The sequence below is a fragment of the Pteropus alecto genome, unplaced genomic scaffold, assembly GCF_000325575.1.
Source record: "Pteropus alecto unplaced genomic scaffold, ASM32557v1 scaffold157, whole genome shotgun sequence".
In the NCBI taxonomy this organism is placed as follows: domain Eukaryota; kingdom Metazoa; phylum Chordata; class Mammalia; order Chiroptera; family Pteropodidae; genus Pteropus; species Pteropus alecto.
Window position 1 is genome coordinate 1,325,935 of NW_006440626.1, and position 25,468 is coordinate 1,351,402.

At 59.0% G+C, this 25,468-nt stretch overlaps 1 protein-coding gene across 1 annotated transcript in view; it reads left to right on the plus strand.

Annotated features, from left to right (window-relative positions):
- Positions 1 to 23,377, plus strand: part of SHISAL1 (shisa like 1) — a 34,602-nt gene extending 11,225 nt beyond the window's left edge. The window contains exons 3-4 of the mRNA XM_006917335.1: positions 864 to 1,181; positions 23,292 to 23,377. Of these exons, the coding sequence (XP_006917397.1) occupies positions 864 to 1,181; position 23,292 (319 nt within the window). The 3' untranslated portion in view covers positions 23,293 to 23,377. The remainder of the gene's footprint in view (positions 1 to 863; positions 1,182 to 23,291) is intronic.
- The last annotated feature ends 2,091 nt before the right edge of the window (positions 23,378 to 25,468 follow it).

Consider the following 25,468-nt stretch of genomic DNA (forward strand, 5'->3'; position numbering starts at 1 on the left):
TCTGAAAGGCTGGGGGCGGGTGGAACGGGTGGGCCCCATGGCTGCTGCGTGGGGTGTGGGGAGAGTGGCCGAGCCGATGCCCTGTTTCCAGGGTTTCTGGGAGAGAGAAAACGGAGCAGGATGGGAGGGGGCTGGTCCGGTGTGCGGGGTGCCCTGGCCGAATCCCACACGGCGTGTGGGGGTGTGAGGCGGCCTCGTGTGGATGCTGAGGGCCAGGGACTTAGGCTGGTTTGGGCTAAAAGGACAGACTTCCTGCGTGTGCCCGGGGCCCAGTAAGGTGGGTGAGAACTGACAGGGGCGGGAGGCAGGGCGCGAGGGGCCAGTACGTCTCAGGAGGCAGGAAACCGTAAGCAAAGGCCGGGAGGGTCGGCACGCAGGGGGCACACACAGGAGACAGCCGGCAGATCCGGGAGTAGCAGCAATGCGGGGTGGGGCATGGGGGTGAAGGTAGGGGCCGCCACATCCTAGGAACCCCAAATCCCCAACTGAGAATTCCTTCCGCAAGGAGAAGGTGGGTGGCTCCCAAGTTTTCGTGGTCTGGTAGAAGGCTTACAGTGGTTAGTTGGGGGGGGTCCCCCAGGATGCCCACCAAAGAACTCGTGGTCCTGGAAGGTGCTCAGGTGAGGTCGGGGCCCAGGCCAGTGGACTCCGGGGATCTGGGAGGAGGCGAGCAGGACGGATGGGGGGACAGGAAGTAGAAGGTGGTGTGAAGAGAGGGGGCCAGGACTGCTGCCCCCTCCTCTCCGGGACCCCAAAACAGCCCCGCGGCACATTCTCTGAGCCACCCCGCGATGAGCCCCGGCCCCGAGCGGGTCACTGCCGCCTCCCCTCTCAGCCCTGCTCTCTGCTCTGCTTTTCCCCAGCAACTACACCGCCTTGTTGGGAGTGTGGATCTATGGCTTCTTCGTGCTGATGCTGCTGGTCCTGGATCTTTTGTATTACTCGGCGATGAACTACGACATTTGCAAGGTTTACCTGGCACGCTGGGGCATCCACGGACGGTGGATGAGACAGGACCCCCGGCGGTGGGGGAACCCTGCCCGGGGGCCCCGGCCCGCGCAGCCGGCCCCACAGCCCCAGCCCCCCCCGGGCCCTGGGCCACACGCCCCCCAGGCTGTGCACACACTGCTGGGAGACACCCACAGCCCACCGCTGGTGACCTTCCAGAGTTCGTCTGCCTGGTGAGTGGTTGCGATCGGGGCCCAGGCACTCCCGGGGTCACTTGTCTTTGAAAAGCTTGGAAAATGTCAAATCGTTACTGCCCCCGCGTTTGGCTCATCGGTTACCCGATTATTTGCTTGTCTTATTTGCCAAGGAGGATTTGAAGATGCCTGTGGTAACAACACGTGCCTGGACAGGAAAGTCGAAGAGAGAGGGTGAAACGGATGCTTTCAAGATTATTATGTTTAGAATCTGGTGTGGGAGCATTGAATGGAGTTGGGAGCTTCCTGGCTGCCAAGGCGAAAGGGGAAATCGAAAGCCTTTCCAAGTTCTCACAGTTCGGTTAAAGGAAGCGTATTCATCTGTCAGGGGCTTGGGGAGAATTTTTTTCTTCAGAATGAAGGTAGAAAGTGAACATATTACTGGGTTCCCGCGTGCACATACGCTAGGTCACTGAGGACCATCGGAGGCAATGTGACACTCACAGGCTGCTCAGCGATGTCTCAGGGGAAGGGAAGGAAGTGGTGAGGGAAGTGGGGACTCAGGGGGTGGCCTCGGGGGTGGCTGCCCCTGCCCAAAGGGCACGTTCCGGTCTGGCCCCCTCTACTGTGCCGCTCGCGTCTGCCCAGTCCCAGACTGGGGGGGGGGGCGGCGGGGAATAACCTAGCCCGGGGGTCCCTGGGCAGTGCAGGGATGAGGGGAGAGAGGAGGGTCTGTGCATTTGGGAGCAGGAACCTACTGTGCAGGTGGTCAGCACCAAGCGCTGGGGGCGGGCTGAGCGCAGATGCCCCAGTCAGGGGACAAAATGACGGATTCCGAGGCCCCGTGGGGGCTGAGCTGCAGTTGTGGGCACATCGTCCCAGGGCGTCCCAATACCGAGCCCAGACTGCAAGATCCGGGTGCAAACCCCTAACGACACGGTGGTCGCTGCCAGGTCCATGAGCTTCGCAGGGACCCGGAGCCGGGTTTCAGTCCCAGCTCTGCTGTTTACCAGCTCGTGACTTCGGGCAAGTTACTTCACCCGCCTTAACTTTCAGAAGAGAGGAGAGTGAAAACGCCCCTCCCCCCGCCCCCCGGGGCTTGTCCTAAGGATTAAACAGCCCGGCACATAGTAGGTGCTCAGTTTACTGTCACAGGAGATGAGACCAAGCTGGTTAACGATGACTTAAACAGCTCATGGGTAGTGACCTTTTCAATCATGAATGGCATAAATAATTAATAAGGTACACTTAAATCAGCTTGTGCTAATCGATCGAATAATCGCCCCATCTATCACGCGGGAGACAAAAACCAGCCTTGCTCAGCAAGCTCATTTGACAAATCTCGACTGAGCTGGCTCCAGTGCCATGGGCGGGGCCCCACGCCGGGCTCCTGGTAATGCAGAGGTGGTGGGTGGGGAAGAGGCCGGCCTGCCCTTGAGGAGCGGGCAGGAGAGGCACGGCCCCCTCCCCCAAAGCTACATACGGTGACGCGTCCGGTCCGGCCCTGATGGTGGGGTTTCCTGAAGTGTGGGTCTCCTGCAGCGACGGGCGTTTGTCAGAATAAATTCGTGTGTGTGTCATCCAGAGCCTACGAACTAGCAACCTCTAACTAGGGTGATGCCGGCCGGGTCTACCGTTTGAGGACCACGGGGAAACACTGTCCCCACTAGCCGAGTGTTTCGAGAACTGAGCCTCTACCAGTTTCCCTCTCGCCGGCGATGCCCCCCTTGCCGAGGCACAGCCGCTGGCTCTAGCGGTCCCGGCCTCCCCCTTGCCATCCCCTTTGCTGCCTCCTTAGTCTCCCGCTTTTCACCCTGCACACATTGTGCACCTGCTGTGTGCGGGCGCCGTGCTGTGCACCACGATGGGCTCCAGGGACGCTGGCTGCAAAGGGGGAAGAGCTCGCCTCGCCCGTCGGGACCATGCGTCGAGTCCAAGTTCCTAGTATCTGAATGAGAGACTGAGCTCACCGGCCTGAGCTCTGCTGGCCAGGTGAGGCGACACTTAACATCGGAGCTCGGAGCCGCTTGGCGTCCCCCCCGGTTCCCGTGTGTGCGGGCTCGGAACGGAGCGTCCATAGTCGCCTGAGCGCTCGCTCAGAAACGACCGTCAGAAACGGACAGGGATGCGATGTGGGATGGGGGTTCACGCAGCGCCGTGACCTGTGGCGTGACTTTCCTGCTCGGGCTTCCGTTAGGCCAGGTGAGGGGAGAGGGGCTGGACTCGGGGAGGCCGGCGGACCTGCCCCTTGCTGGGCCTCCTGGTGGCTGCCCGTGGGCTTCGTAGCATGTGCCGCATCCTTCGAGCACCTGCTGTGTTCCGGGCACGGCAATTCCCACGGCAGCCCCGTGGGCCAGGTGCCAGCAGCACGGACAGGTAGACGAGTTTTCCCAAAGTCGCCAGCAGACCGAGCAGCCCGCTGCTGAGCCCCCTTCCCGCTCGCCGCTTGCTCCGGGCTTCCCGCCGTCTGCGTAGGCAGCTCCCCGCACCTGTGTGAGAGGCTGCAGAAAGGACCCCGGGTGTGTGTGCCCATCTTCCTCGAAACTGACCCATTTGGCTCAAGTTTCCCAAGCGGCCGCCACCCCAGCCTGTGCCGAGTGCTGGGGACGCAAGACAAACGGGGCGCACACACGACAGAGCCTCGGGCGGCACAGCTGGAATGGCAGAGCCGGGCAGAGCCGAGCGCGTGTGAGGTTCAGGAGGCTTGAACACTGGGCGGGGGGCGCAGCAGGCGCCCTGGGCAGAGAGGCGCCCCAGCCCAGGCCTGCGGCGGTTTGCGGCCACGCGGTTATCAAGCGTCACGGGAGAGCGTGGCTGCCGAGGCGGCGGGGGCCGGGGCGGGCCACCGTCCGCGGTTCCCCCAGCCCAGGAGCCACGGTCTAGATGCTGCTTCATTTCCATACGGTCACCCTGGATCCCGCAGACACCCACATTGCAGCAGGTGCGAGCCCTTCCTGGGCACGGGTCCCGTCCGCTGCTCTTCGGCCTCTTCGCCCCCAGGGACCTCCATGCCCTCGCTCCGGTCCAGCGCCCGCCACTCGTTGCCACCCTGCCTCTGCTCAGGCCACCGTCTCCAGCAGGAGCGGCCTCGTTCCTTGCTGCCCAAGTGGCCAGCTTCCCCGTCCTCTCCTACAGCCCGGTGCGGTCTCTGCTCTCCCCAGACCTCTGGGCCTCCCGGGGACCCCGGCCGCCTTGCCCCGCGGTCCACCGCTTTCCGTGGATCGCCCTCTGCCCTCGCTGCTGTTCCCACTCAGCAGGCCTCTCTCCTCACAGCCGGGGTGCGGCGGGGGGAGGCACTCCTGGTCCCCCCAGGTCCTCCCCTGAGGCTGCCGGGCTTCTGACCGTGACCCGACTCGACCCCCAGCCCCTCGTAGCCCAGCCTCCCCTGGGCGGCCAGTCACCGTGAGCGCAGCACGGCCCGAAGGCACGTCGGGAAATGCCGGAGCGCGTGTGCGAGGCCGGGAGGCTCTTTAATGCTCACCAAGCAATCGAAGCCCTTGTCTCCCCTCCCCGTCCTCCTCGGGCAGCTGTCCCCAAGCGTCCCCCGGCCCCCACTTCCCACTTTCATCTCCGGAACTCGTCCGCCTTGTGGCCTCTCTCTCTCCCCCCGCTCCCTGGCCCGGCTCCGTGGTCTGCGGATGGTCCCAGCTTCTCCAGCGCCCGGAGGCTTGTCCAGTCTTGGCCCACTCCCCACTTTCTGTCCCGGGGAGCAGGAGCACAGGAGCGAGCACGGTGACGTTCGCACGCGGTGACGTTCTCCGGGAGAGTCAGACTCTGCCTCGACGTCCGGGCCCTGCCCCCCGGCCCGCGGGGAGCCCCTTCCAGCTCTCTGCAGAGCTCATTCATGCCCCCCACGGGGTCCCAGGGGTTCGCGCCACCCCAGAACCTCTGTCCTGACTCACTTTCTTCCCGGCTCTGCGCGGATTCCTTGGTGTCTGGTTTCTGCACGGAGGACACAGCCAACGGCGAGACATTCCAGAAAATTAGAAGAAAAAAGGGAGACCAAATATCTCCTTTCTTTGGCATCACGTCCGATACCAAGGAGGCCTCCAGATTGGCATTCAGAAGACAGGGAATGTCCCCGGCCAGGCTGGAGTTTCAGATCCTTGGGGCTTCCAGCTGGATTGGGAAGCGCTGGGCCTGTCCCTTCCAAGCCCTGCCCTCCCCGGCTGGGGCCTGGCCTCCTGCCACCCCAGCCTCGTTCGCCAGGAAGGCCGCCCCCTCCTTCGGCAGCTCCGTCCTCATCTTGTTCCCAGGCCTTTGGTGAAAACCCAGGACGATGGTGTTCACTGTCGCTGCTCCGGGACCGGGGGCCTGGCAGCGGGGAAGGGTGACAGAAAGGCCCAGAACCAAAGGCCTCTCCGGCCGTGCGTCCTCAGAGGAGTCGCTGGCCCTCTCTGAGTCTCAGTCCCGCCCCTGGGCGGTGGTGATGGGAGGTGAGGGAGGGCGCACGTGGGGCTGAAGGGAGCATCGATTTCTCCCTTTCCCCCCGGGGAACACGCCTTCGTCCCGCAACGAGCTGGCTGGCCCGTCCCTCCTCCCGCTGGGGAGGACAGGCGAAGATGCTCAGAGCTGGACTTCTCAGTAGAGAAGAGCAGAGGGCTTGGCCCCAGGAGGAACACTCGGGTCTGGGGCTGGGGAACGAATTAAAAATAACAGCCAACTCGTGAGCACAGGTGCCGGCGCCCAGACAGGGTGGCCCCAGCCCCCGTCCCCGCCAAGCCCCGCTGGAAGGGAGGAACGAGAATTCTGTCTGCTTGGCGTGTTGCCTCAGCCCCAACTGTCAAACCCTTATTTGACGAGTCCCCGTTTGACAGCTGATGAAACCGAGGTGCAGAGAGGTTAGGTGAGTGGTCCGGGTCACTCAGCCGGTCACCAGCGGATTCAGCATCTGAACGCAGGTGGTCTGCTCCGGTCGGCCGGCAGAATGAGCCGGGCGGGAGAAGGCAGGTGGGCCCCTGGATGCCCCCGAAGCCTCGGGCATCCGCCCCGCCCCCCACTCGGGTCCCAGTGCCTGGACACACGGTCGGGCTGACTTGGGCGCAGAGGGCGGCGGGCCATCAGCCATGATGGGGGGACACCTGGGCGTCCGGCGCACTTTCTGGAGTTGGTGACGGCTGGAACGGTCTTCCAGGACGAGGAGGAGTCAGGCCAGGAGCGATGCCGCTGGCGGGTGGCGCAGCCTGGGCCGTGGCCCCGGTGCGGGGCCGGGCCCGCGGGGTCTCCGCGGGGTCTCCGCAGGGGCGGCTGCCCTGGAGTGGAGCATTGCAGGATACTTTTTCTAATCATCAGGTTCTTTCTGTGCTAAACCCCCCTTTCCTGATAATATTCCACGAGAGGCCAGAAACGCACCCCAGCAAGTCTCCGGGTCGAAGGGCCTTCTCTCTGCTCCTTCCCCGCCCCGAGGGTCACCGTAAACCCCACGGAGACCCCAACCCAGCCCGTGAAGGAAACAGGCTGGGTACCTAGGACACTCGTCCCTGGGGTCCAGAAGAAAAGGCCAGGCCACCTCCAAAGGGACCGGAGTCGACGCTGCTGGATCCCCCACTCGCAACCGCGAATGGACCGTGATGCTGGAGCAGAGGGGAAGCCGCGAGCCGTCCCGAGTTCAAATCCCCCCGCGGCCTTTTGAGTCCCGTGACCAGGCTGGTCCTGCGACCCCTCGCTCCCGCCCAGAGCCTGGGCACAGGGTCCTCGCTGCTGACGAAAATGAACCCGGAATCCGCCCTCTGCACCCCTCCTAATATTCCTGTCCCGTTGGAGCTATTCCCCTCCGCGGCGCTCCGCCAAGGGGCGGTCACGGCCTCCTTTCTTTTCATGTCCCATTTTCCATGGTAAAAGCGCCCGAGCTCACTGAGCACGCGGGGAGAGGAGACAGCAAATGGCCTCGGCACGGAAGGCGGCCCATCGTCCCCGCCGCCGGCGCCGTCCTCGGCTCCTTGTCACTTTGTGGTCGTCCCCGTCCACACATAAAATCGTGTCTGGGGTTTTTAGCTCGACATCACGTCCTGGCGAGCTGCTCACATCGTCGAGCTTTGGTGGCTGCGTTAACTGTCCCCTGAGAGAGGATGGCCCGTGTCTTGGGGACCCACCTCCCTGTCTCGGGCCACCTGGGGGCTTCCCTCTCTCCTTCCACCTCTCGGAGCATCTCATGTTGACATTAAAAGGCCCCCACACCCCTCCCGGGCGAGGGCCGCCCAGCGACGCAGGGTCGCGCCCTCCAGAAGCCAGGCACCTACATTCGAACGACTCTACCTGCTATGAAACTACTTTTTCACAGGCGGGAAGCGGAGTGGCCAGGTGCAAAGGCTGCTGGAGGCTGACGGCCCTGGGTTCAGGTCTTGCTTCCCCGTTTTCCGCTCCCTGGGGGGTCACCAGCAGGTGCTTTAGCCAAACTGCCCTCAGCTGGAAAGCAGGGCGATGGGCCCAGCGTCACGCAGGGCTGTCTGGGTGAGCGAGAAGAGGTGTGGCAGGCTTTCTGTGACGCTGAAGACAGAGCCAGCTGTCCCTGGGGTCCACAGCCCTCTGGGTGGACTACCAGCTGGCCAGGGAGCAGTAAACACCCAAAAAAAGGGTTTTAATGGATGAGTAGGAGTTTTCTGGACATGCAGAAAAGGCAGTCTAGGCAGAGAGCAGCTCAGCGACGTCCCCAAGAACGTGAGGGGCCGGGGGGACGTAGGGAGCATCACGGAGCCCCAGGCCCTGGGCGCCTCCCTGTCGTGGTCCCTGGCCCCTCACCTGCTGTCCCCTCTCCGTCACCTCCAACGTTCCCTCCGCAGCCCCCCAACCTTAGGGCTCTTTCTAGCCCTGGGGACTGCCCGCCCCCGGCCCCACCGCTCCGTCCATCCACACCTGATTCTCAGGTCTGTCTCCACCCCCCACTCCAGACTCATCTGTGCACACCCCAAGTCCTCACAGGCAGCTCCCCCTGGGTGTTCAACAGACATCGCAAACGAGCACGTCCAGGGTCCCCTGCCCCTCCTACGGCCTCCTCAGGACAACTTTAGAAGCGACCCGGCTCGCCCCTTCTTCTCACCTCAGGCGTCTCGTCAGTGACACCTGGACAATGAACCTAGAAACTGGCCTCTGCATCCGTCTACTGAGACCAGCCATTCTGGTCCATCTTCTCACCGGATCCGGGCCAGCCTTTGAAAACGTAAATCAGAGCCTGAAGGTTCCCTTCGCACTGGGAGACAAACCCCAAATCCTTTCTCTGGCGCACGCCACCATCTGATGGCCTCCCCATCTCCTCCACCAGCTTCAGCCCCACGGGCCTCCCTGCTGTCCCTAAGCGGCCCGCGCTCACCCCACTTTCGGGCCTTGGCACCTGCTCCTCCCTCTGCCTAATGCTCTCCTCCCAGAAACCTGTGCGGCTCGCTCCCTCTGCCCCTGAGCACCGGCCCAGATACCACCTGACCAGAGAGGCATTCCCCAGCCAAGGTTTATAACGTAGCTACAGCCCCCCAACACACACGCCGTGCTCTCTCAGCCTCCTCGTGGTGCTCACCAGCCGCTGCTGTGTTTGCTTTGTTGTCTGCTGTCTGTCTGTAGGTGCTCGGCCACACCCCCCAGCACCTCGTCGTGGGCACTCAATAAAGGCGTCGAAGGAATGCGTCCTCATCTGCCCAGCGCCTGGCACATAGTAGGCACCTACTTAGGGTCGGATCCGTGAAAGAGCTGCATTATTATTTTTAACAACAGGATCTCCCATTTTTTGAGGAACTACTGGGCTAAGCGGTTGCAATAAGCCGTGTCGTTTAATGTCCCCAACAGCACTGCAGCGTAGTCGTCCTGAGCTCCATGTAAGGGGGAGGAAACGGGCTCAGAGAGTTAGCGACGGTGCACAGAGCTGCACGGCGGCCGGGCTGGAATTCACACCCAGGTCTGGCCGCCTCCAGAGCCCGCGGTCTTGCCGTGGGGAGCGCCGGCCTTTCTGCCGTCCCTTCTCCTGCCGTGAGGTCTAAACCCTGAGGTCGTGCTCGCAAAGCTTCCTCAGCCCCGGGGTGGGACCCCGAGGAGCCCCCGAAGCACGTGAGGTCTAGGGCTCGCCAAGCCCTCTGCAGCTCGGGCCCCGTATCGACCTGAAACTCGGCGTGGGTTCCAGCCTGGCGCTGGCTCCACCGCGGATGCCAGGCGCAGGGGGTTGGGAGGCGGGGTTGGTTCGGTTTGGTTTCGGGGTCTTCATCCTTCCTCTTGCGCCACCTGCGAAGGTCTCTCCCAGCCCTCAGAATCTTCCTGGAGCCCCGAGGAGGAGCTGGGGTGGCCGGGTGTCCCCGTCCATCTGCCTGGCAGCTCACCACCTGCCTTCTTCCTCCAGAAACCCTGCCCCCTCCCAGGAGGCCCCGGCGGCACCAGAAGAGAAAATGCGAGGGACCCGCAGGCTGTTTTAAATCGAATGTTATTCCGAAAGTCTCACGGCCGCGCTCTGCGAACCTGCAGAGAGGTGAGCGGCGTGATCTCGGAGTCACAGCGGGGTTCACATTCTCTCTGCACTTGCAGGCGGGGGGCCTCGGGCCAATCGGTTAACTGCTCCGAGCCTGTGTCCCCACTGGTACGACGGACACGAGTAGACTTGCTTTGCAGGGTGACTGTGAGGATGGGAACGGGGCCGGCCCGCGGCAGGTGCCTCGGTCCACTATCGCCGTGGTTATTAGTGCAAGAGAGAGATAGAGAGGAAAAGCCGCACCGCGCCCTCCGCACGACGACAGATACTTCGCGTTCCCCGCTTTCTCGTGCACGGGCTTCTACGCTTTTCAGATAATGATATACACGTCGTTCGGCGCTGTAATTTTATTCGTTGAGTGTTAAATTAGCCAATATCCTGCGGTTGTATTTAATTTTTCTAAGTCTCGTTTTAGCTGCTACCCGGTCGTGCAGATTCCATGGGCCAGCGTTTGTTTAGCCGTCCCCCACAGGGAGGCATTCGTACAGCTGACAATTTTTTTTTCCCTTTTTTCACTATGATAAATAATATTGCAAGGGGGAGACATTTACTCCAGGAAACGTGCAGTGGGAACGAGCACCTGCTAAGTGTTGACGGTCTTCTGTTTTTTGAATTATTTCCTCCGGATAGATTCCAGGCAGAGGAATTATCGAGTCGGGAGTGTGACAGTTTCATGGTTCTTTATACCAGTGCCAGCCTCATTTCCAAAGGGACCGTCGCCAGCTTTCGAGGAGACGTTTCGTAGCCCCCTCTCCAGCACGGGGCACCCACGGTTTGAAACCGTTTGCGTTTCTTTGATTGGTGAAAACGACTTTCATTTGTTAATTAATTGCATGGCCTCTCTTGTGAGTTGCCGCTTATTTTTCCGAGTCCCCAAGACAGGTCGTAATTGAAGTCGTTTCCGTAAAGCCACATTTATTTCCCAAACCCCGGTTCCTAAGTGTCCCTTTCGTCCTTGTAACTCCCTCCCCACTACTATTTACTTAATACGATTTTAATTGACTCTTTTTTTTTGGAAGAAAACTCTGACTCGCACTAAGCAATCAAACCTTTGGTCTGGGAGTCACGCTTCTCCTAACGCCCATGAAAACAAATCCATAAGCATCACCAAGAGGTGCCGGGCCCACCTCGCACTGGCTCGCGAGCGCCGGTAGTGACATTTTCAGGAATTTCGGACGCCCGTTCTCAAACACGGCCAAGACAAAAATGAAATGATATAATTTATAGAATTAAATAAATTATAGCAAACACGAAAGTGACCGACGCCGTGAACCCTTCGCTTCCTAGTTACTGGGCTACATTCGCGGCGGTCCGGGCTGTTGCCTTTTTACAGCTACTGTGTCTGTGTAATGAGAACCTGCATCACGGTGGCTGCCACGTAGCTGTCCCCGACCCCGAGCGCAGTGACATCGCGTTGGCAGCATTGACACCATGAAAATGGGCAGCAAACGCTACAAACGAGAGCTGTTCATCTCCACTGGAGAATCGATGATTAAACGTTGACCGGCGCCCAATTGTCCGTAACGACGTGTGTGTTCAGCATCTCGGGTGACCTGCCTGCCCCAGGGGGCCATGCACCTCACCGTGGGGCACAGATGTTTTCTGACATACGGGTGAAAGCAGACGGGTGAAAGTCCTTCCAGACAGCTGGAAAAGACAGGCAGCCGGCTGCAGCAGCCGGGGCGAGGGGCAAGGGGATTCCAGAAGGGGGATTGGTCCACCGCTTCCGGCTCCGGGTCCTGCCAGAGTGAAGAAAGCGGGGGTCGGGGGACAGACAGGAAGAAAGATTCGTCAGACCTTCTTGTCACTCATCTGCTCCGGGTCCCCAGAGGAAACGGCCCGGGCAGTCAGCCCCTCTGTAAACTCTCGCGCATCGTCCTGCGTCTCCCTCTCGGACACAGCCCCGCCGAGACGAGGCAGCCCGGACACTGCGAACTCACTCGCTCGTCCCCGGGCGCCCAGTGGGGGTTGGCCGTGCCCTGTGCTAAGTGCTGGGAGTAACAGAGAAGGAAAAACCATTGTCGTGTTCGGGCCACAGGGCGACTATACCTCAGAGACGGTTTGAAAGAATCGCTTCGAAGAGGCGATTCCAGAACGAAGCGGACCCCCTCTTCCAGCCCCAGGCGCCGGCGATCCGGTTATATCTGGCTATCCGGTTATTCGGGTCCACCGTCTCTGGGCTCTGGGGATGGGTGAGCAAGGGCCCTGGGTCCAGCCGACCAGATCTGCTGGCCCCGTGACCTTGGGAGAGCCACTCGCTCCTCCCAAGCCTGTTTGCCTGTCTGTGAGAATGGGGTGTCATGAGGGCGGAGCTGCTTCTGCTAGGAGCAGGTGCTCGGCCGGCCGGGCAGCACCCATCTTCCCGAGACGTGCTGTCAGGCGGCCAAGCCAGACGTGCCTCGTCCTCGGGCGGGCTCCTGCCATCCCTCCCTCGAACCTGCCCAGCTGAAAGGGACCCAGACTGGCCCCCGGCACACTAGTTGAGACTCTTAATTATGAGTCCTTGACCCGGTGACCGCAGCCTGCTACCCCGTGAAGAAGGATGCTGACTCGCCCGGGCAATTCACGGAAAGATGTTTCCAAGAAGGCCTGGGCGATTCTGGGGGGCCGTCACCCACCCGCCAGAAGGGAAGGTGTCCCTCTGGGTCCGTTTGACAGGAATCCCATAAAATCGCCCTCTGGACCACAGCAGGGACAATGCGGAGAAAGTCAGATCACCGTGAAGGGAGAGTCGTGGATGAGCCAATGGCTGTTATGCCCCCCAAACCGTTTAGTTCAGGGGCTCTTAATAGGCCACCTCCCCAAGCAGGCGTCGCAGGGCAAGGAGAAGGAATTTATCTCCATCGCCGTGGGTCAAGCTGGACCACGGGAGAGCTCCTTCGTTATCCCCCACTGCCATTGAAACTCTGGCCTTGATGGCTAAAATATTTGCTTCTAAGAACAGACGCTCGCTGCCACAGCAGACGTCTGCCAGCGTGGGCATTCCGTTCCCGTCCGAACGAGGGAAGCCAGCACTCGCCCGTGGGCCAAGGGGCGCCGGCTCCTCAAAGAGCCCCCCAGAGCGGTCCTCCTGTGGTTTCCACGGCGCCAAGGAGGCAGATGGCTTTGGCCTTGAGCTCCGGGAGTGACACTGTCAAGCCCGTCACTGGGTGCTGCAGCCCGGAGGTCACAACATGGGCCACAGGGTCCCCTGGGCTGGGCTGGCACGGGGCTCTGTGCTGCCAGCTGTGTGTCCTTGGCCAAGCTGCTTCACCTCTCTGAGCTAGACATCGGTGGGGGGCGAACAATCCCCACCCGGTGGGGTGGGGGGCCACGGGGCGGAATCCGAGAGGACCTAGTCCAGCGCCCCACCCATGGGCAGGACCCCCCACCTAGCCCCCCACTCCCTGTCTCCGTGCACTCCACGCGTGGGGACAGGGGCCCTGCCAGCCCTTCCCTCCGCCCCAGCCTGAGGTTGCTGAGGGCTCACATCTGCTCCAAGCAGACAAGCAGAGGGGGAGATGGTGCCAGGTGGCTCTGTCGTCGGCAGCTTGGCTCCCCTGGGGCCTCTGTGTCCAGAATCACTTCCCCGGTGAGGCTGGCTGCAGTCATCTGAGAGCCGGGGATGCCAGAGGGGGCTCCAGGCCCGGGGTGTCCTCGGGTCATCTGTGCTCAGGCCTCCTTCTGACCACAGACAAGTCCCGGAGGAGTGGACTCCTCCCCCGCCCACCCCGCCGGCTGCGCCCCTCCCCCGTCCAGCTCTGAGTGACCCCCCTCTGAGCCTTGATGCCCCTCGCTGGCCCTTCCCTGCCCATGAGTGTGCGAGCTCAGGTCGAGTTCCTGTCAGCACCGCCTCATTCTCTGACACCCCAGCGGCTGCGTGGCCCCGAAGGATACCGTCCCTTACACGGCTCTAAGGGGCACATCTTTGTCACCTCGAAAGGCCAGATGTGTTCCCGACCGACCTGTGCATTTAATGAAGCGCCACTTGCTTCTTTCCGGAAAAGCCATCATGTGGGCCTGGGCGCATCTCGCAGCGGGCGTCGAGTGAGGTGGGGTACTCGGGCCACCACTGGGCAGCGTCGTGACAGGGAGAGGGCACGTCCACTTGTTTAAGGGAAACGTGGGGTGGGGGATGCTTTGAGCCGCTGGTGACTCGGTCCTGTTGGAGTTGGTGAGAGCTCCCGCCTCTGTCCGACTGGCACTGGCGGAGGCGGGGAGACCGTGGGGGGACCGTGGGGGGACCGCCACTGTGCCCCCGAGAAGGGAGAGACCGTGGCCTTCGCGACGGGGAGAAACGGGCTGATCTGAAAGCATTTTGGGGCAGCGTAGACAGGGCCTGCAGAGGGACTGGATGTGGTTGAGGACAACGTTAGGGTCCCAGGCGGGTGACGTGGGGTGTTGCCGCAGACCAGGAAAGACAGTGGGGGAGCTGGGGCTCGGGCTCAGAGCGCTGGGTTTGTTGTTGTTGACTTTGGTAGGATGCCTGGGTGTGGTCGGGCCTAGGAGGTGTGGGGGGTGGACGTGCCACCTGAGGACGGGGCAGGTCGCCGGCGAGCGGGTGACGGAGGTGCCAGGAGGGGCAGGTGCATGGCGCAGGGGCAGGTGTGTGTCAGGGGGCGGGGGGCAGGGGGCGGCCAGGAGGGAGGCAGACCTGGTACACATGGCCTGTGATGAATGGCCTTCTCGCTGGTGATGGTGCCAGCACAGAAAGGCAAAGACTAGAGCGCGTGTGCGTGTGCGTGTGCGTGTGCGTGTGCGTGTGCGTGTGCGTGTGTGTGTGCGTGTGTGTGCAGTGTGGGTGTGCGTGTGCGTGCACGTTTGCGTGTGTGTGCGTGTGGGTGTGCGTGTGTGTGCACGTGTGCGTGTGTGTGTGTGCGTGTGTGTGCGTGTGTGTGTGCAGTGTGGGTGTAGCATGAATGTGTGTGTGGTATTGTGCACATGATGTTTGTGGGTGTGAACGTGTGTCGTGTGCACACTCGCACGCTGGGGTGTGACCCTGGCTCCAGCCTCGGCCCCTCCCGCTGCGTCTGTTGTGACCCGGGGGCAGTGGAGGGGACATGGGGCAGGGACCAGCCCATCCAGGGCGGGCCAGGGGAGCAGCAAAATCGAAACGGGACCAGGTCAGCACCCCGACTGGTGGGGGTGCAGAGACCCGGACGGCGCGGGGCCAGGAGACCAGGGCTGTGGACGGTGGAGGGTGCGGTGCCAACAGCCCCAGAGCCAGGCGGCACGTACGTTCCCCAAGGAGTGAAGCAGGGACCAAAGGCTGGGCCCCAGGCCGGGCCGGGGACACAGAATGGATCAGACCTTGTCCCTGCCTGTGGGACACTCACCGAGCCTGGCTACCTCACTGGTTCTCCACTCCAGCTCCCCGCGAACCCCTGCTCACCCCTCCACATCCCGCTCTCCTCCCCCAGGCCGCCCTCCCTCCTCTGGAGGACATCTCTCCCTGTGCCCCACGCCAGCCCAGCCAGGACCATGTGGTCTGTGGTCGCACGCGTGCCCACTGCCCCGGGCGATGACAGGGACAGTCTGCATCCCCCGCAGGGGTCTCAGGGCGGGGAGCTGGCCCGGGGCTAGGAGTCCCGCCTTCTGGTTTCACTCCGTCCACCCAGGCTTTGCTGTTTACCCTTGGGCAGTCACCGCCCTTCCCCAGCCTACCCCGCCCCCAGCTTCGCTTGCCCCTCTGTAAGAAGAGAGAGGCTTCTACAGTGTCTTTCAGCCTGAAACCCTTCTACACGTCTTTGTGGCTAATGGAGGTGCCAATCAGGGACAAGAACGGATGTGGAAAGCACTTTGAAAAATTCATAGCAGGAGGCGAAGGGAGAGTATTTTTGTGGAGTGGGAGGAGGGGGTTATGGACAGAGGCTGCGGCTGAAAAGGACAGTGTCTGAGTACTTTGTGGCATTTAATGTCGATCTCAGATCTCCCAGAAAAGCAAGGGCATCAAATATTTACCAAAGCGGCATTAAACATTAACCTTTAGGATGCAGATGTTTAAAGACCCTGAGCTCCTCGGGAACCGTGGAGAAGTCAGGAAGGTGAGCTGACGGGGAAAGAAGGGTCTGTGGAGAATGAAGCCCCTGAGCCAGGTCCCCACGGACCCCCCCTCCCCGCTGCCGAAGCCGGAGTAGCCTCCGGCCGAGTGTCTGCAGCAGCCCTCGGCCCTTCCCGGCCCTCCGACGCCCCCTCCCCGCCCCCCACTGCCGAAGCCGGAGTAGCCTCCAGCCGCGTGTCTGCAGCAGCCCTCGGCCCTTCCCGGCCCTCCTGCACCCCAGCCCCCCACTCTACCGCTCCCTGCAGCACTGCCCACCGGTGACCGCGGCCTCCTGCAGCTCAGGGCTGTCTGCCGAGCCCCCAGCTCCTCGTTCCGTGACAGCCCGGCTTCCGAGGTGGCGTTCGCCGCTCTATCCAGCCCCGAGAACTCGGGGGCCGCATGTCCTCCTCTGGCTCTGGCCCTTTCACCCCACTCTTTTGAGGGCCCTCGTGATGACGCTAGGCCCACCTGGGTGATCCAGGACAATCTCCCCAGCTCAGGGGCTCTCACCGTGTGAGGTGGCAGTCACAGCTTCTGGGGGTTCGGACAGGGACCGCTTTGGGGGCCTTCGTCGTGCCTACCCAGCCCTCGATGTCGGGTCACAGGATGGGAGGACGTGCCGCTTCGTGTGCGTTCTGCCAGCCAGCCCTCCGCCCCACCGTTTGCGTGTCCCCAGGAATCGGTGGGCGTGCCGGTGGGCCCACCCCCTTCCCAGCACGCGGCCTGGTGGGTCTTTTCCATCTTGGCGTTTTCGGTGGGTGTGTCGGGGCAGCTCATGGTCGTTTTATGCTGCGTGTTCCCGATGCCCGCGTTTCCCTTTCTGTTCTTATTACACAAGCACACCTCCTCCATGCAGGCTCCCAGGACTGCGCCTTTCGTGGATAAGAGCTCCGCCCTGGGGGACTCCACCTTCACCGTCTCCTCGGGGGGTTCCGCACTGTCTGCACCTTTGTAAGATGCGCGAATCGTGTCTGCACCTCTCGTGGCTGCTGAGAGAATGCGATGGGAAACGTGCCGGAAGCTGCTCGCCCCACGCCTGCCAGCGATCACCGCGGCTGGGGGCATGCATCGTCTGCGTTTACCTGGCAATGAGTCCTGTTGTGCCGCGTGATCCTCCGCCTTTGTGATATTGTGGCAGACTCTCAGTGTTCCAGAAGCGTTCATTGTTATTCAAATTGCCAGGTGCTCTGTCTTATCTTCCAAATTGGGGTGCAGATGCAGCCAGCTGCGGAGGGCCCCATGCTGGTTTCGGGCTCTGTACCTCTGTCCCCAGGACCCCCGGGCTACTGCCCTGCAGCAGGGGGTGGCCGTGCAGCCTGGCAGGTAGCAGCCCAGGCAGGACTCCCGGCCCCACCACTAACTAGATGCTGTGTGACCCTGAGCGAGTTATGTTTCCTCCCTGAGACGTGCTGTCAGGCGGCCAAGCCAGACGTGCCTCGTCCTCGGGCGGGCTCCTGCCATCCCTCCCTTGAACCTGCCCAGCTGAAAGGGACCCAGTTTCCGCACCTGTAAATGGGGGAAATAATGACCTCGCCTCCTAGGTGTGTTGGGAGAGCTGAGCACACGGAGGAAATAAATAGCCAATACACGTCGGCCCTCTCTCCGCCTTTGCTATAGTTAGGAAGGACCGTCCACGTCTGCTGCCCAGAGCCCGCGGCTTGTCCAAACGCCTTTGCCTGGCAGCTGACACCCGCGGGGGCGGCCACCTCTCCAGACTCCCCGTTGCCAGGAGCATGTTGTGCCGCCTGCTGTGACCTTCTGAATGGCTCCGGTTCAGGCTGGCCCTCCGCCTGGACCGCCTTCCCATCTTTCTGGCTGACTCTGCTCAGGCCCAGCTTGGCTCAGCTCCCCAGGAGTTCTCCCTGAAGCCCCGGCCCCAACGAGGCCATCCCAGGACCCCCCAGGCACTGGTGACAGAGCAGGTCAGCTGCTGTCGCTTGTAGTTTGCCAAGTAGAGAAAGGGGAGGTGGGCTGAGCGCGTGGGATTGCGTGGGAGCACTCAGGGCTTCTGGAAAGACTCCTTCAAAGTGGAGGCCGTGAAACAAAAACCAGGAACAGACGCCTGGCAGGAAAAGGCCCAGCAGGCCCAGCCGAGGCGGAGGACGTCGCCCTCTCAGGAACCAGAAGCAGAATTTTTTTTAATGTTATTGATTTTTAAATACTTGTATTATGCAGAAGAATGTAGCTACAGTGTACATATAAGGCATTAAAAAAGATGAAACCAACGCGTGTTCCCACCAAGAAATAACGCGACGTCGGTACCACAGAGGCCCTCGGCACTGTCCCCCGCCTCGAGGGCCCAGACGCCTGGATTTTGTGCTCGTCACCCCCAAACAGATGTGTCTCCCTAGGGAGTGACTGGAGCAGCTTTTGCCCTCCAGAGAAGTCACTCTGGGGAAATGCGGAGGCTGGCCTGGACGTAGGGCCCAGCGGCCAGGACAGAGCTTGGCGGCCTTGGCCAAGGTCTGGGGTGATGCTGCCTCCACTCGGAGAATGGGGAGCCTCTTTCCATGACAGCCTGGGACAGCAAAGATGGGTGAGAAGGGACAGTGGCCGCTGCCCCCGTATCTCAGAAGGGCCACTGAGGGCAGTGGGGGCGGGCTGTGAGGTGATGAGCTCACCATCCCTGGGGAAGCCAAGCAAAGCAGACAGTCCTCCAACGAGGAAAGCAGTACAGCGGCTGGCAGGGGGCGTGGCAGGGAGTAGCGCCCCAGGGGACTGGGGGTGCGGGAGGGTCGGGAAGGGCTCCCTGAGGGCTGTCTGCACCGGGACCTGAGGTTGCTGAGAAAACGCGCCACATACAGATGCCTAGAGATCAGTCTCGGCAGCGAGAACGGCAAGCGCCAAGGCCCTGAGGCAGCGATGCCCAGGAAGAACAGCAAAGAGGCTCGAGCGGCTTGAGAGGAATGTCCAGGGGGCACGAGACGAGATCAGATCAGGAAGGTCCTGAGGAGGGGGGGCAGGTGCAGCATGGAAAGTCACCAGGGCCTTGGTGATGACAAGGCATTAGAGGGTCTCAAGCAGAGGAGATTTCACATATATATATGAAATATTTATATACATATATTTATATGTATGGGTTTTTTTTTGAAGCACAGAGGACTCTGGCTTCCGTACTGAGAATACGCTGCAGGCAGGAGAGGGCAGAGAAGTCAGTTAAGAGACCGAAACACCCCAGGCGAGAGAGAGAAATGCTCCCTTGGACCGTGGTAGTGATGATGGGCATGGTGAGGAATGGCTGGATTTCGCATCTGCTTTGCATAGGTGAGACTGGCCGATGGACTGGGCTTGGGCGTAAGAGAAGGAAGGAGCGAGGTCCGCTCCGAGCCTTTCGACCTGAGCTACCGGAAGGATGGAGCCTGCCGTCAGCCCAGATGGGAGGGCCGAGGACAAGCGGGCTCAGGAGCCCCGGAGTTCATTTTTGGAGGTGATGGGAACGAGGTGCCTGTGGGGCATGCCAGGGGCATCTCCAGGAGGCTGTTGGGGTTCAGGAGAGAGGCCACGTGGATGACAGCATGCCGGGCGGGAGATCAGAGAATGGGGGTGTCCGAGGATGGCGACTTGGGGCGGCCGGCAGACCTGGCTCCTGGACACTGACATCGGTGACAACCTCCATCGCGTGGGGAGGCACTGTTTTGAACGATGGACATTTCATTGACCTTAATCTTCCACTTTTGCCCACCTTGCTGCAGAAAGGAAGTTGGTAGATATTTTGCCCTCGTGAGCACATTTGCGGGACAATCGTCACGCGGAATTACTGGGTCAGCGGTTGTGCGACTCTGTAGCTTTGCTACTTGTCACACCACCTTCCTCGGAAGTGACCCCAGTGTCTCTCGTAGCAGCAAAGCAGAGGCGTCTTCCCCACGAACCAGCGTCTTGGCCGTCGTGATGCGTGAAAGCACGTGGAAGCTTCCCGTCGCCTGTGCCCTGGGATCCTTTTCATTGTGGCTCTGATTTGTGTTTCTTTTTAGACTCTGCATGTGCAATTTGCCGCTTTCTCTCTTTCTTCTTGGCAAGCGGTCTGTGCCGATTCTCTCTTCCTGGATCCTTTGGGTAATTTCCGTTTTCCTGGAAATCCGCCCGTGTCGTCGAGGTTTTCTGACTTAATCGGACAGAGCCGGGTTACAGGCGCCTTCATCACGAGGAGTTTCCTCTCGTGACTTCTCCGTTCTCATCTTCACTGAGCACCTGCTCTGTGCTCCGCACACGAACGGCCCTGGGGAGACAGCGATGGCCAAAACAGACGAAAAGCCCTACAGACAATTTAAAAAATACACATGTAAAATAGATGGACTGTTAGTTGGTGATAAATGCTAGAGAGAAAAACACAATGAGAGTAGCAGGGAGTTTAAGATGGGGACCCCCTCTGCCTAAGGTAGAGAGGGTCCCCACGATAGGTGACTTGAGGAGATGAGGGAATAAGCTGTGGGTTTATACGGGAGGAGAGGCGGGAGCCTGCTGGTGCAGACTGCGTATTGATCTGGCTTTTCCAGAGAACCAGAACCAATAAGATATGTACAGGTAAAAAGATTTCCTGTGAGGAACTGGCTCCTGCAGTGATGGAGGCTGAGAAGGGCTAAGGTCTGCACCGGAAAGCTGGAGGATGGTAGAAGGTCCAGCCCGAACCCAAGGGCAGGAAATGGAGTGACGTCCCAGCCCAGGCAGGCAGAGAGGTGCATAGACACTCAGTACTTTTAGATTCTATGGTGACTCTCATCCTCGATCCCCACCCAGTGCTCTTCTTTTTCTCATGAACTATTTCTTGCCCTGACTTCAGCTCTATCTGACAACCAAGTTAAGACCCCTGGTTTCTCTTGGTTTTTATCCGTTGTTTTTGTTTGTTGGTGTTTTTTTTTTTATGTTTCTGCCCATTTTTAAAATTTTTGGTAAAACACAAAACATCAACTGTACCATTTCAACCATTTTTAAGTGTACGGTTCAGTGGCATTATCGTTGTGTAGCCGTCACCATAACCTTTTCATTGTCTGCCTACTCTTTTATAGTAAACCTTTCTGAATCATTCTACCTTTAGCAGATTTTGTTTATAATCCGGTCTGAAGGTCTTTTTTTTTTTTTTTTTAAGCCAGTGTGTATGGCTCATTAACACTTACTGATATGGCAGATATATTGGGTCTTAGTTCTGCCATTCTAGTTTATAATATGCTTTCTGCTTTTATAGCTTTGGTGGGGGTTGTCCATTTTCACCATATGGTCTCCGTTTTGTTCCATTTTTTGCGTATATGTCTTCTGACAATTGGAAAGCTGCGTTTTTCATCCCATGGTTATCTTCATAATTATACTGTGATATGATACCCTTAATCCTCTATTTATTTAGACGGCGTTTATTTTCTCCCTGGTATGAACGATGTCCAAATTAGAATTATTCTGTTTTCCTTTCTCTTCTCTCTTTTCCATGAAATGATTTCAGTTGATTTCATTATGTTTTATAATAAAAACCTAATTTTTCTATGTACCTTTGTACCTCTAAGTTTACCCTAACTATGAATGAAGAAGACATAGTTTATGTATGCCACCTCCCTCCTTGTCACCTCTACCTCTCTTGTCATTATTCATCCATTCTCTGTTTTCTTTTCCATTCTTTTCTGTTATAGTCACAATCCTTAGATTTGTTTCAGACTTGGTCCTATGGTGAAATAAATTCTCACTGCCAGTGTTCTGGCCAGAGTTACTCCATCCTAAGTGTGTCCTCTAGTAATTTATATAAGAAGGGCTCATGGGAACTGTAATTCCAAAAAGTGTTCAAGAAGTTTTTCTGTTGACTTTGTACTTTAACGATGATTCATCTGGGCTTTAAATTCTTGGTTCATTCATTCGACAGATATTTATTAAACCCCTACTCCATGCCAGTGTCTGTTCTAGACCCCGGCAGTGCAAAAATGAACACAACACGCAAATACCTTGGCCTTCTTGTAGCTTACTTTTCGATTGGGGAAGACAAACAGTAACCTGGACCAGCAAGTACAGTATGAGGTGTGCTAGGTGGAGATACGTCCGTGGAGAAAGATGAAGCAAAGATAGAGCAGGTGATGGGAGACTAGGACCTGGCTTTTTTCTGTGAAGCAGAGGCAAAGGCGCCATGGAATCTCTCACCCTGAGAGTCCATACACATGTTCCCAACGATGCAGGGGGGCGGGGGTTGGCTCGGCCTCTTGGAGCATCCAGTGCTCTGGAAATGTGGGCTGTGCTGACTTTGTCAGAGCCCCTCTCTCAACTGCATGCCTCGCCCCTGCTCACATAAACTGGAGCTTGGTTGAAGATGTTTTATCCATTAAGAGCTATAATCAGATGCAAGTAGCAGAAACCCAGCTGCTCTGGTGTGGAGGCGGGCAGTCGGGGACTGCCACCAGAACCAAGATTCTCTCTGCTTTCCATGCCACCCGCATGAGTGAGGGCCCTTCATTCTCATGCCCTTACTAGATTCATGTCGCCTTCCCAGTAGATTTCCATTTACACGGCATTGGCCGGATTGGGTCATGTGACCACCCCTGTCTGCAAAGGAGTCTGGAAGGGTGAGTGTTTGTGACTGGGCAGTTGCCTTACAAATGGATACAAGACAGAGAATTCGCAATACCTGCCACAGGCGGAGTTTGTGTTTCTGCTCCTCATTGTCGTCGTTTGGAGGTGGTTTTGAGAGGAGAAGCAACGAGGGCAACTGAACCCTGCCAATCAAAGCTGTAAGTGCCCGTGGGCGGTGTTTGCCGTCCTGACCCGCCCCATGGGTCTCCTGTGCCGGGAGAGCCCTGGTTTCCCTTCCATGAGTTTATATGATATGGTTGTATCCAGTGGTACAATTCTATGATTCATAATGGTTTTTATTATAAATATGGGTGGTATCTATATTTGTTCTTAATATTTTTTAATTTGCTATCACAAGGGTGAGCATATGGTTGAACGTCAAAATCAGAATACTTCTGAGCATGAAAGGGGAAGGATATTACAAATATGTCGGAACAGCAGCTGTTACTTGGGACTGTCCCAAGCCAAGATTTATAATCAGTCATGCTGGTAATTGTTGAGGTGGATGAACACCGTTGGTTTTATAAATTGATCTGTTTCTCATGGATTGAAAATCGTATCTTTATATCTGCGCTCTCTGTTCTAATAATTTTATTATTATTATTATTTATGCCTACAGCACCTACTCTTCCTAGCTGGTCTCCCATCCAAGTACTAACAAGGCCCAACCCTGCTTAGTTTCCAAGATCAGACATCGAGCGTGTTCAGGGTGGCATGGCCGAAGACCATGGACCGTGGCTCCACTGGGCGCGAACCCAGGACCTTCTGCATATAAAGCAGACATGCTCACCGCTACACTATAGAACTATGTCTGTTCTAATAATTAACCCGTTGATGCTCTTGGATTTTCTGTGTACATCGTCTGCAACTAATTGTGATTTGGGGTCTTTCGCTCCACTGCTGACACTATGCTTTTCCTTGTCTTCACCCCTGGGGCAGCAGCGCTAGGTCTCTGTGGAACCCGTGTCCACGGGCTGGCCTGTTCTACTTCCGGTCTTAATGTCGAATGTTCCTTGATATGCAGGAGACAAAGACAGGTCACGGCTCAGAGGAAAACTGGCTCCTCCTGGCACTGAGGGCCGAGAGAAATGTCCCCAGGGTGTCCCCGTGGAGGAGACACCATGTGATATTTTGTTTCCTTCTTCCCCAGAAAACCCTTTTGCCGTGCCTCAGGATGGGGGAGGTGAGACCCGGAGCACACAGTGCAGCCTCGAAAAAGAACAACTTCAACAGAGACGCCGAGAAGAGCCGAGGCAGCCGTGGTGGCGGCGGAGGAGGAGATGCCACCTGTGCCCAAAACCCCCTTCCGCGGGCTTCTTTGATTAGGAGCAAACTCAGGGTGGGGGCCCGGAGGTGCGGGGGAGGGGATTCTGAGCCACCCGTCCGCAAGCAATAGTCCCATTTTGGGCTGGTGGCTTCTGAGAGGCGACACCATTGTGGACTCAAGATGACCAACACAAAACTCCTCTGGCCATTCGAGCCAGAAGGATTTAGGCCTGTGCGTCGTATCCATGGTTCCCTTGCCTCTGTCCCCTCCAGTAGTGGCCCGTGGGCCTATCCATGTCAGAGTATTGAATGTGAGTGTGTGTGTGTGAGTGTGTGTGTGTGCACGCGCGTGCGTGCACGCGCATGCGTGCACATGTGTGATTTGGGTGTTCTTTTATTCGTTTGATTGGTTGGTTTCTCTTGGGCCCCCCCAAGTTCTCTGAGGGGCACACATCACATCCTTGCCAGCGTTTTGGGTTCCAGCTGTTTGCTGGAGCTGACAGCTGTGAGCCAGCTGGGGCTGGGGAGCATGGCCCCGGCCCTGCTGTGTCTCGGGGGGCGGGGGGGCACGCTGGGGATTTGAAAATGCCAGCAAGCGTTCATCCTCGTGGAAGTCATTCCCACAGTAACAGTGGGCATGAGGGCCGCGCACGGGGGGGCACTGCATTGTGTATTTTCTCGCACACCCTCTCTCTCCGCCTGGAGCTGTGACGTACCTCCTGCAGACACTCCTCAGAGCAGGGACAGTGACCAGGGCCACACAGCGGGGAGGAGACTGGCCCCGCGGTTGATGTCAGGGGTGTGGGAGCTCCAAGTCCCAGCTCCCAGCCGAGGGCACCCCCAGCCCAGTCCCGGGGTATCACCTAGTCACTGCCTGGGGGATGGGCCAGCGCCCAAGTCCTCCGCCGTCACCGTCCTGGGCCCCGATTCATGCAGCACATGCTGCTTAAGCACCCACTGTGTGCCTGGCCCCGTGCCGGGCGGTGGTGGGGACGAGAGATGAATTGGGCTGTCCCCGTCCCTGCCCCTGGGTGGGGGGCACCATCGGGTGGGAGAGACAGACACTCAGATCTCTGCTGGGTGGTGTGATAGCAGTATGGTAACCCAGAGGGGAAGGTTCTAGAAACCCTTCCACTTCCGGGTGGGACTTTAACACAAACCCAGGTGCGCATAACATCCATCCACAGAGCTCGCCACGGCCATGGCCCACCCTGCTGCCCGGGGCGCACAAGGAAGGGCCTCGCCTGGAAAGAGACCACATCGGTCTCGAGGGCCACGCTGCCAGTGTAGACGCACTCACTCCGCGGGTGTCAGCGATACCAAAATCTGCCCCAGCTCTCAGCTCGGTGAGCCCTGCTCAATGAACGCACGTCCTCACTCAGCCAGACCCCAGACCTGGCTCCCTGCTCGGTCTCCTAGCTGGGGGAGGGGCGGGGAAGGAGTAAGCAGTGAATAATGAGGATTGTGGTAGCGATGAGCCTACCACCGAGAATTCAGTCACAACGATATATGAGTGCAGGTCGTCTGGAAGGTGATAGTGAACTCCAGATCTGGATGACAGTAAGCGAGAGCCAGCTATGGGATAGGGCAAGAGCGTTCCAGGCAGAGGGGACAAAGGCCCTGAGGTAGCAATGCGCTCGGTGGTTTCAGGGAACAAGAAAAAATCCAGGTGGCTGGTCCCCGGAGGGTGGGCGGAAGGGATGAGGGTGGCTCCCTGTGAGTCAGCGTAGGACTGCACGGTGCAAGGCCCCGTCCTTTGATAAAGCAGGAAGAGATTTCCAGGGTGTAAAGTATTTTCTGCACAGCCTGGCTCTTCATCCTCTTAACGGCCCCAGGAAGAAGGGACTATCGCCATATCATGGACTAGGAAACAGACTCAGACAGGTAGGCTTTGGAAGACCCAGACCTGTGGCCTCAGTCCCGTCTGAGGTGGACAGGTCGGCGGAGGCAAAGCAGGGGGACTTTTGCTTGGGGTCTTGATTAGGGATGGGCTTTCTTCCCCTCATACATGCATCACCCCGGGACATGTGCCAGGCCCGGTCCCTGCAGAGCAGTGACTGC